This window comes from Cynara cardunculus (assembly GCF_001531365.2).
Source record: "Cynara cardunculus var. scolymus isolate 2C chromosome LG 2, CcrdV1, whole genome shotgun sequence".
Classification (NCBI taxonomy): domain Eukaryota; kingdom Viridiplantae; phylum Streptophyta; class Magnoliopsida; order Asterales; family Asteraceae; genus Cynara; species Cynara cardunculus.
The window spans coordinates 19773464-19785333 of record NC_037529.1 but is presented as its reverse complement, the minus strand read 5'-3'; the positions used below and the strand labels follow the sequence as shown (position 1 = coordinate 19785333).

Here is an 11870-nt window from a genome sequence, read left to right as displayed (position 1 = left end):
TAAATGTGTTTATGAAATGAATATCTGTAATTAAAATTATAACATTAATTATGATTAGATAGTTTATAAAAGAAGATGATAAGCAAATTAAGAAATATTACACCTAAATAATAAATGGATGGCTAAGAATAATCATACATGTCACAATAACCAACATCGATCCCATGCATCTTGAATTCACAATTCAATGCCTTGCAAGAGCCTATTGTGTAAACCCTATTTCCAATAAATTAAGAAAAATCTTGCAACATAGAAGCCATAAACTCACTATTTAAAAAAAAACAAAAAAAAAAAAACCTATTGCATGACATATAGGATGCTGATGAGCTAGCAAGACTGATTGGCAACTGTAAAATTGTTTAAATGAAATTAAAAAAAAATATATTTAATCCTGAATCTGTTGCATTTGTTCAATCATCATGTTCTATGTGTTCATGAATGTGTTTGGTTTGAATATAAAACATTTTGACGTAATGATTATCGTTAATGTACCCAATTGTAAAAGCAACATGTTCATTCCATGGCAGAGGACTAGATCGAAGTGGAAAGAGTGTCAGGCTACCTATAGTTGTTAAAAAATATAGTATCACATTGCATTTTGAAGCAATCAACAAGCCTGTTTCAAAAACATCCACCCAATGCTCATTTGGTGCAAATGAGTCCAGCTCAAAGAAGTTATAAAGTTGATACCGTAGTTCAATGTCATACACCTCGAGATATTTTGTTTTGTACATGTTTAACTCCTACATTAAATCACATCGAATAGATGGCTATTCATCTTCGTGGAGACTGAGACAAACAGCTATCGTTCGAACAGTTTCCAATCGCCTTTTACATCTTGTACCTGTGTGATGTAAAAGTGAAAATTATTTAAAAATTGATTAATACATTGAAATAAAAAAAATTAACTTGCATGAACTACGTTACGTACCTGTACGATGTTAGGATGAAAAATACTTGGAAATTGATTAATGTCTGGATGTGCATAATTTTTTTGATCGAAGTATGAACTATGTCTCATTTGTTCATTGTTCACCAAAATATCAAAGTCCACAAATATTGATGCATCTGGACAACTATGCCTATGAGGTTCCTGAGTTGGTGGGTCGACATTGAAAATCGTTTTTCCGACTAGAAATTAACAAGTTCGAAATCGTAAAGAAAAAAGAATGTTGAAATGGTTACTTGTGAATGAAAATACAAATTTCACTTCTCTTTTTATGGATTATTTTCTGAATTTTTAAAGTTGCAGAAGGATTAATGATATATTCTATGAAAATATAGATAAAAAAATTAAGAATTTACATATGAATTTTTAAAGTTTTTATTCAATTTTTATAAGGACAAACTATACGACTTTATACATATGGTTAAAATTTGTAAAACTATAAAATAAATGATATATTATTTTTTATAAATAACAAAGCTTATTGCTTTCCGATTTATTAGTTTTAAATTTGATTAATATATAATACACATAAAAATTATAATTACTATAAATTAATAATTATTATTATCTATTAATTTTTAAAAAAGTAAGAGAGAGAGGGGGAATATAAGAGAGAAAAAGTTTTTCAAACTTTTAGGCAATTTAATGTTATTAATAGGTATTTTTTGACTTTTTTAATAGGTGTTATTTACACCACCACCTATTAAAAAAGTCAAAAGAAAACCTATTAATAACATTAAATGGTCTAAAATTTTGAATTTTTTTTTTCTCTCTCTTATGTTTCTTCTCTCTCTCTTTCTAAATTTTTTGTTTTATTAATTAATAGATAATAATTATTATTGGTCTATAATTAATTATAATTTTTATTTGTATTATATATTAATCAAATTTAAAACCAATAAATTGGAAAGACAATAGCTTTGTTATTTATAGAAAATAATGTATCATTTATTTTATAATTTTACAAATTTTAACCATATATATATAGTCATATAATTTGCGGTTATAAAAATCGAATAAAAACTTTGAAAATTCATATGCAAATTCTTAATTTTCATTTTATCTATATTTTCATAGAAGATATCATTAATTTTTCTGCAACTTTAAAAATTCAGAAAATAATCCATAATTTTTTTCCACTTTAAACGTAAAAAGTAATTAATTAAATCTTATTTAAGTTTTTGAATATTCAAATAATAATTTAATTAGTTTTCAACAATTTCTAAAAATTCAGCTAATAACTCGTCGTTTTTTAATTAAAAATTCAAATATTAAATTAGTTTAAATTGTGTTATGTTTTTTTTATAAAAAAAAACAATATTGTTATACTAAAAATATATAAAAAACAAATTTTGAAAACATAAGCTTAGAGGTGGTTGGAAGAAAAAAATTGATTTCTTGAAAATGTTAATGAACTAAATGTTAATTTAGTGAACTTGATATTAGTTAAGTGAAGTGATGTGTATTTTATTATTGCTATAAAAAGGGAAGTGAAATTTGTATTTTCATTCACAAGTAATAATTTCAACATTCTCTCTTTACGATTTCAAGCTTGTTAATGGCTAGTTGGAAAAACGATTTTCAATTTTATCGAGATTACAATGCTGAGGTACTTTCACTTACTATTTGCGATTTTTTTTGCTAGTTTGTAAAATATAGTTTTTTTTATGCATGTGCATGTTTAGAAATATGATATTTACATAAACCAAACAACTTCCTCTGACGATTTGCATTTTTATCAAAATTCCAATGCAGAAAAAGAGTGCGAGTAATCAGATGTGACTCAAGTTCGGCAGGGGGCGTGCAAGGGTTTGATAAAAATGACCATTTTACCCTTCAGTCTATATTTTTTATTAATAACTATATATTGTTTCCACTCCATTGATTTGTGCCAACTCAATATAAAAAAGAACCCAACTCAAAATCAAAACCCTAAATCTATATCAAAAAACTTTCCTTCGTATTTTCAATCATCTATTCACATCTCCATTTTTTTCTTTGAACCAACCCTAAAAAAAAACCTCCATTCGTTGTTACTGTTTTCTCGGCAATGGAGATGCACAAGTAGACATGGACCAACATTTTTATTTCCTTTTTATAGTTCGATGGAGAATAGATGTAAACCAAGTCGAAGTAGATCCATGGGGTGAGGAGAGACAGAGGTTTCCCATCCAATGATAGATGCACGAATGAAAGTTGCAGAAAAAGAGTGCGAGTAAAAGAGGGCATAGGAGGGGAAGGGAGCGGTGATGGAGGTCCAGATTGGGGGTTTTCCAGAATCGACATCATTTGTGATGCTTGAAGTTGAGAAGAAAACGTAGCCAACAGTTCACCATCAGGCCTTTGCCTAAAACTCTCTCATTTTTCTTCTGTTGGATCTTCACACGGTATTGTCATTTCGAAAACCATAGGAAGAAATCGAAAACCTAGAAACAATCGAAAACTATAGGGAGAGATCAAAAACCTTTGTAAGAACAAACCATAGGAAGAAATCGAATCACAGGGAGAAAAGGTTTTCAGCTGGAACTTGGAAGTGTGAACTGGATCAAGAAAAGACCGGTTGATTTCATATAAAGGGAGAAGAAGACGAAATAAGGGGAAGGGTATAAAAGGAATAAATGGCCGAATGTATATGAATCCACTTTTGTAGCTGAACGATTCAGCCATGGACTGACCGAATAAGCCCATACCGAACAGTTAGATATGGCTGTGCGAATAAGTCATATGGTTTATACAGCCCATTAAGCCGCAACCGAACAACGCCTTAGAGATTAAGTGGGACAACATGTTTTTGTGACACCACCTTAAATGAGTACCTATCTGTTACGAGCACCATCTACAATAGGAGTGCCCATGCCATTTATATACCTAGTAATAACTGTTTTGGCGGTATGAATTTGCTTTATATCTAACACATATATCAGACCAAATATTGGTTTGGTTGCAATCAAATTTCAAGTGTGACAATCTACGACTTATATCCTCGTCAAGTTCATTTAGCTCATACAATAAAACTTGTGCCATCCCACTCAAAGACCACGAGTTCGAATCATATCCCTTGAAGGCCACTGAATATTTTCTTGGTTGTTCTCCGCAATCCTAGGAGATTAATCGTACAAGTTGGGCTAAATCACAAGATTTAATAGAAGAAGGTTTACCCTCTCACCATGCATATCAACATTTAACCATGGTTAAAGAGTACCTTCTACCTTACATCCTTCTCATCCACAATTGAATCCATTTTACATCATTACACAATTACGAGCGACATCGAGTTTTATCAAGATAACTCATCCCACTTAATTGCTAATAAAAAATCAAAAACATAATACAACCAATAAGTTAGTAAAAATACAGGCAACAAAAACTAATACATCTACTACGTAATTTTGACCCAAAAGCTAGACTAGAATCCACTTGACAAATTCTATTTCATCTTAGATTTGTCAAATCAAGAAACCACTGAATATCGCTTTCAATTCAATGGTTTCTACTTTGAAAAACCATTATGTAGTAGCCCTCAAATAGACACCGATACCATCGATATAATAGCTAGCAATGCCATAAAATCCAGCAAACGAACCTTTGTTCCATGGCACTGAGAAACAAGTTCCTGTTGCAGAACCAAAAGGTCCATGGTTCCTTTTGTTTGTTACGAAAGACAACGATGAGATTGTCTTCCCAATATGTGTCCCACTTGAGACCCTAAATGTTCCGTTAATTTCAATTATTTCTTCGTCCCAAAACAGGTTAACCTGAAAAAGACAACACTATTAGGGTCCGTCTGCTTTGCAAATATGGAATGGAATTGGAGGAACTTGGATTTCGAATCCGTTCCTATCCGGTGTTTGGTATGCAGGATTGTCTGGAATTGAAATCATAGGATTCTGTTGAAATCCCTCAAACATAGGATTTTGAAATCCCACAAGGATGGTTGGGATTTTACGAAATTGTATATAATAATGTTTTAAATTATGTTAAAATTCATTAATAAAAAGTTAATTTAATTATTCTTATAATTACTTGTAGTTTGTTTTTATAAATTATTTATAGAAAATGGAATTCCATTCCATTCCTAATACATCAAATATTCCAAATCCAAATCCAAATCCAAATCCAAATCCAAATCCAAATCCAAATCCAAATCCCTCTAATTCCAAATCTTTCCACGAAATCCAAATCCCTCAAAACCATTCCATTAGACCGAACGGCCCCTTAGTCAAATTTCCAATTAGTACAGCATCGAGCATAATACACAGGTAAAATACATTATAAAGATGTTTCTGACAAGACCCCCGGCAGCCATTATTACTACAACAAAATTGGTCTTTTACGCCCGACCATCCTTGGACATCTTAACAGAGTACTTAATAGGACTTTATTTTTATAAGACAGAATTGTTTGTCCTATATATCTAAAATCGTTACAATAAAATGTTAGGATGATCATAGGTGATTACAAGTTCTATTGACAAAGTTAAACAAACTAACAGGACACAATATGACAATTTTGAGAAGTGTCATTTTAGGTTATCCAAACTTTGTAGATAATATTTGTTAGTCTCCCTAACCTCGTTCTAACAACTTATTACAACATTTTTAGATAGGATGCTAGTTTTTGGTCTTATAGACTTAAAGTCCCATCAAGTGTTCTATCATAATGCTTATCCGTCCTAAAACACCCATTTTGTTGTAGTGCGTTTTTCCGAGCTAAAATGACCAAATTCAAAGCAACATAGAAATTTGACAGGCGGAGTTATTATAGCATGCTTACTCAAAGTTTTTGAACAAGTATTTAGCATCAATTTAAGATACATTACCTCAGAAATCGTGGATCCATCACTATAACCACCAGCCTTGTTAGAGACATGCACAGAACCCATACAATCTTCACTAGTGAAGATGAGGGAAGATATCATATCACCATGATCTATAGTTATCTTCGTCAGCTTATGATTTTTCTCGAGACAAAATGACCACCGATACTGTGGACCCGTGCTAGACTCTGTTCCCCATAATCCAACCCTGGCAGTTTCCTGAGATGCCTTCAAATAGACACCAATGCCATCAATGTAATAGCCAGCAAGCCCATAAAATCCAGCAAACGAACCTTTGTTCCATGGTACTGCAAAAGGAGTCCCTGTTGCTTTACCAAAAGGCCCATGGGTTCTTTTGTTTGTTAGGAAAGACAACGACGAAATTATTGTGTAACCAGGAAATTCCCCGGTTGATACCCCGACCGTTCCATCAATGCCAATTATCTCCTCATCAACATCAAATGTAACCTAAGCACGCCCCGGAAAACAAAGTTATTTTCTGAAAAGAAATTAACAAATTTAATAATTCATGACAATATACCAATAAGCAGGGGAGGACCCACTCTATTGGATACGGTGGCACAGGTCATCAAGTCGTTCCTTCGTCATGTGTAAAAATTATAAGGCCGTGAAAGGTGTCTGCCATATCATTTTGTTCTGTGCAACCGTATATATTTTGAAACTACATTGAAGACATAAATTTCCCTTGGTAGAGTTGGTTTGCATGACTTTTTCCTACCCAAGACGCAGGTTCGAATCCAGTTTGAGTAATTTTCTTAGTTCTTAGCATTTAATTTCAAATTTATTAAGTTTATGAAAAAAAAATTGCAATAAAAGACTTGAAAGCAAAGATCTCACATACGAAAAACAAAGAACTAACCAACAGACCAATGATGATTTTGTGAAAAATATCTATATAGTTGTTTCTTATAATCATATTAAATGGTGCCACCACTTCAAAAAATTCCTAGGTCCGCCTCTACCATTAGTGTGAAGGTTGTTTGTGCAAACAACTTCAACTGAAAACAAATATCCCATGAATCAGGATCCGGTGAGTACCTATTTATACCGTTTGTGTGTAAACTTCTATATACTGGAAGTGTACAATCGTACTTGGCATTTGGTTACAAACTAACAACTGTTCACTATAACAAAATCATGTTTATAGCTAGGATGCAGAAAATATTTGTGTGTCCTAATAGATTGCTTATATCACTTAAGTTTGTAGTACCAAACAATTGTATGTCCTACGTAAAAGCTTTGCAATAAGTTTATAGGACGTTCTTGAGCATCTTAACAAGTTTTTAGGACACTTATGATATAAAATGTCTTATCAACTTTTTTATATGATTATTTGAGAGAGTTGTCTTCTAAAAAACGTCTAGTCCAGTGTTCATAGAACTTTTTTCAAAGTTGTAATGTAACATTAATATAAACATTTTTTGTTTAAAAGGGTAAGGTTCTCACCTCACACACTATGCATCCACCATTCCAGCCACCTGCTTTTTCTGAATCATGGAAACATCCCCTTCCATCTTCAGTTGTGTACATGAGAGAATATATTAGATCACCATGATCTATGGTTATCTTCTTAAGCTTATGATTATTCTCAAGTAGGAAAGACCAGCGATTTTGCTCAGATCCTTTTGATTTTGTTCCCCATATTCCTACTTGTGCAACTTCTTTACGTACCTTGCAATAACAAATAAAATATACAAGTCCAATGTAGTGTAAGTAAAAGATGGAATTAAAACCATAAAAATCATTCAAAATGGAACATAAGTTGCATTGTACAATCCTTTCGTGATAAACTTGTCTTAAGCACAATTCATATTCAAAACTTGACGGCAGTTCAAACGGTAAAACTTCGGGTTTGCTCCCCAGATGTTACCGGTTCAAGTCCCCAGAGGGCCACTGTCAGGTTGTTAACTTCAAGCGTCATGGGATAAGTCGAGGTGTGTACAACCTGGCCCGGACACCCACTGTTACCAAAACAATTCATGTTTGCTAAACTACGTTCTAATTGTTAAAATGTGATGCAAAACTGAAAGTATATTTTCTAGAGTACTCTTTTGGAGGAGATAGATTTCTAGAGAATCTTTTGGGAAGATATTTTCTAGAGAAATCTTTTGGGACATAGGTAGTACCTTCTAGAAGATTCCTTAGGAAAATGAGAGGTCATCCTTGTGTCTATAAATACCTATCACCCGTACCCATTTGAGACAATCCCCAACACATTAGAGTGTGAGCATATTTGAGTAGTGAGAGCCACACTTTATTCATCCAATAAAGAGGATCGACATTTGTAAGTGAGATGACATCCTTTGTACTCTCTATTTTGATATCATAGTAAATATCATCCTCCTTCTCTTTCGTGTGGACCTACGTTATCACATTGGGAAACCACGTAAATTCAGTGTTATCTCTTTTGTTTATGCTTAAGTTTCATTTTCGTGTATTTGGTATTGTTGAACACACTAAGATAAGATCTATTTTGTTCTGCATTTGTTGTTAGGTTAGGACTCACTTTGTGTTATTATTGGGACGTGAGATACCCCTAAATCCCAACACTAATGTGTTCATTATAAGTATGAAGTATGAACCAACATATTATAGTTTCGACAAAGACCAAGTGCACTTCAGATAACTGCAGAGATGGCAATCATAGATGTCCCCCTAAGACAAAAGGGGGCAACATGAACAATTTATAGCTGCAACTAGAACATGAGATTAACAATACTAGTTCGTAAACTATACAGAAATATACAATAATTTAACAATATATATATATAGAAATAAAAAATCTCAAAAGCTTCTTTCCCATAGCTAGAGTTGAACTTTTTAAAGCAATGTACAAATTTTATTACATGAAATATAAAAAGAATATATGTTTAAGGACTATGCTAGTAAAATAAATAGTGCAATGACTCTCAGCCAAAAGAAAACATTGCCCTGTTCACCCTCCCCTGTCTCTTTGTCAACATTTGTTGAAATTAAAATCAGAAATTGCTAAGCCAAGTTCATTCCAAGTTCAATCAATATGAACACAGTAGATACTGTTCATGGTCCTATGAACGAATAATAATGATAAGAACATCATTGTGAATGTTGTGCATAAAAGTTTGAACGAAATAAGAGATGAACCTCAAGATGCTCGGTGCTTGAAGCTTCTCCATGAGCGATCAAAGTGTTGTATCCTTTCATAATCCCCTTGAAGATTATGTGTTCCGTTGCTTTTTCACGAGTCACCCACATGCTATAGGCACACTTGATACATGGGCATTTAATCTCTCCACTAGCACTTGCATTGTTCTTGCATTCAAGATCAAGGAATTCACCTAGCCCCTTCAAAAATTGTGTGCTTGACCTGGGCTCACTCATCCAACTTGTATCCATAATAGTTACCAGAGATCTGTAGAAGAATCACCCAACAATACAAGTAGAATTTCTAAGTATGCTGATCGCTGAGAGAAGCATAGCATCAAGATTACACGCTTTGATCGTCTATCCTCATTTTGTAGTTAACCTCGCTATGGTTAACTTCATTCTGGGGTTAGCCTTCAGTTTGGTTAATACCCAAAAACAAAAACACTTGGAATTTGTATCGATTCCATGACAGTCAATAATCTCCATTATTTATCGAACCAATTAAGAAAAATGTTGTTTTATAAATTCAAAACATATATATGACTATAAGCACTTGGGTTAATTGCAAGTATCAAACCGAAAAAGAACAACATAACGCGAGTAGCCAAGTTTCCTGAACCGCATTAACTACTTTTTCCATTCCCTTCATGTTTGGTTTAGATAGGGTTTTTTCAGTATCCGTAGCTCTTGTTGGTGATTTTAGTGTCACCGGTTACATTTAGTGTAATGGATTTTATACGTGTGTTTCAAAGGGATTGAACTTTGTTCTAAAACAAGTATGGAGAGAGTGGGAGTGCACGCTTGTATTAGTCTAAGTCGGTCCCGGTAATATTTAGGGGGCAACGCCCCCTGAACGCAAAACGGGGGTCCCGCTGCCCGGTCAGCGGGCGGGGTCCTATATAGGGTTTATAATGGAAAATTCTTGATTTTTCTGTGGTATGATTGTGAATCCTATAACTTGGTAACTCCCGTTTTCACAGTTTTGAGTTTTAATTTCAGATGATCAGTTTGGGGACACACACAAACTTTGAAGACACTCTATATTTTTCTCTAGTTTTGATCKTGATTTCTGCCAAAATCAAGATTGTTGCTTTTACAATTATCCCAATTCGGATTTCGTGATACCAGGCATATACGGTCGAAATATCGAATTTGGAAAGTGATTCACACGATTGTAGAAGAAATCCGGTTATACTTCAACAATCAAATTCGATATTCTTTCGGTTTTCTGCAATCATGACTACCAGTGAATCTGTGAAGGACATGACTTCGAAGTTTAACAAGTTGGAGAAGTTCCAGGGGAATGATTTTCGTCGCTGGCAAAAGAAGATGCACTTTCTTCTCACCACTTTGAAGGTTGTGTATGTTCTGAGTACACCAATGCCTGAACTCATGGAGGATGAGACACTGGAACAAACCAGGAAGAGGAACAAGTGGGAGAATGATGACTACATCTGCAGGGGTCATATTCTGAATGGTATGTCTGATGCTCTCTTTGATATATACCAGAATATCAAAAGTGCTAAGGAATTATGGGATTCTTTAGAGTCTAAATATATAGCAGAAGATGCTTCTAGTAAGAAATTCTTGGTTTCTGATTTTAACAATTACAAAATGGTAGACTCTAGGCCCGTAATGGAACAATACAATGAACTTATTCGAATTTTGGGACAATTCACACTTCACAAAATGAACATGGATGAAAGCATTGCTGTGTCAAGTGTGATTGACAAATTACCACCATCCTGGAAAGATTTTAAGCACACTTTAAAACATCAGAAAGAGGAAATGTCTTTGGTACAATTGGGTAGTCACATTCGGATTGAGGAATCACTCCGGGTTCAAGAATGTGACAAGGTGAAAGGGAAGGTTGATGTTGGGCAGCCTTCTGTTCTTATGGTTGAAGAGAAGAAACACAAAAATGACACCAAAGGAAAGGGCAAGAAACGTAAGTATGATGGCCATGACAAATCCAACAAGAAAGCCAAGGAATTGGTTTGTTGGGTGTAACAAAATTGGACACATTAAGCGTGATTGCCGTGTGAAACTCAACAAGTATGAAGCTGGAAATAGTGGTAGTGGACAAGGGTCTAAGGACCAAGGTCCACCTAGAGGTCAGTTTTTCAATGATCTTTGTAATTCTACCCAGAATTATGTTTCACTAATCCCTGAAATTTCATATGTGCAGGAGGATGATTTCTCTTGGTGGCTTGACTCGGGTGCTACTAGCCATGTGTGTAGACATAAAGAATGGTTTGAGAAATTCGAACCAAATTATGATGGATCGGTTCTACGCATGGGAGACGAGTCAATGAAGCCAATTCTAGGAAGGGGTGTTGTTAGTTTGGTGTTTACTTCTGGAAAAACAATTACTTAGTTTAATGTGTTGTATGTACCTAAGGTTCGAAAGAATCTTGTGTCTAGTGGCTTGTTAAATCGTATGGGTTATAAACAAGTTATGGAGTCGGATAGGTATATCCTATCCAAGTGTGGTATGTTTGTTGGATTCGGATACTATTGTGATGGCATGTTTAAACTTAATGTAGTAAATAAAGTTGCCTCTAGTAGCAATTCTGTGTTTATGACTTCTACTTCTAAAGTAGAGAATTCTATGCTTTGGCATGCTAGATTAGGTCATGTTAATTTTAGAAGAATGCATGAAATGTCTAAAGTAGGTTTGATTCCATCTTTTGACATTAAAGCTGAAAAGTGTAAGACTTGTATGCTTACAAAAATCACGAAACAACCGTTTCCTAATATTAAAAGAGATTCGGGTATTTTGGATTTAATTCATAGTGATCTTTGTGATTTCCATGCTACTCCTTCACTTGGCAATAAAAAGTATGTGGTTACTTTTATAGATGATTCAACTAGGTTTTGTTATGTATATTTATTACATGTTAAAGATGAAACTTTAGATAAATTTAAAATTTACAAAACCGAAGTTGAATTGCAATT

The 11870-nt window shown here is 33.7% G+C and overlaps 2 protein-coding genes across 3 annotated transcripts in view; one reads left to right on the top strand and one right to left on the bottom strand.

Moving 5' to 3' along the window:
- Nucleotides 1-4140: 4140 nt before the first annotated feature.
- LOC112506990 (agglutinin-like) overlaps nt 4141-11870 on the bottom strand; it is an 11557-nt gene continuing 3827 nt past the window's right edge. For both annotated transcript variants that reach the window (XM_025111365.1, XM_025111366.1), the window contains exons 3-6: nt 8910-9177; nt 7233-7457; nt 5769-6233; nt 4141-4704 (exon numbers count right to left, since the gene is read on the bottom strand). In XM_025111365.1, coding sequence (XP_024967133.1) covers nt 4456-4704; nt 5769-6233; nt 7233-7457; nt 8910-9161 — 1191 coding nt within the window. In that variant the 5' untranslated portion in view covers nt 9162-9177 and the 3' untranslated portion in view covers nt 4141-4455. The remainder of the gene's footprint in view (nt 4705-5768; nt 6234-7232; nt 7458-8909; nt 9178-11870) is intronic.
- Nucleotides 10149-11289, top strand: LOC112505993. The gene is made up of 2 exons (XM_025110024.1): nt 10149-10907; nt 11101-11289. Exons 1-2 carry the CDS (start codon nt 10149-10151, stop codon nt 11287-11289), a joined length of 948 nt encoding a protein of 315 aa, XP_024965792.1.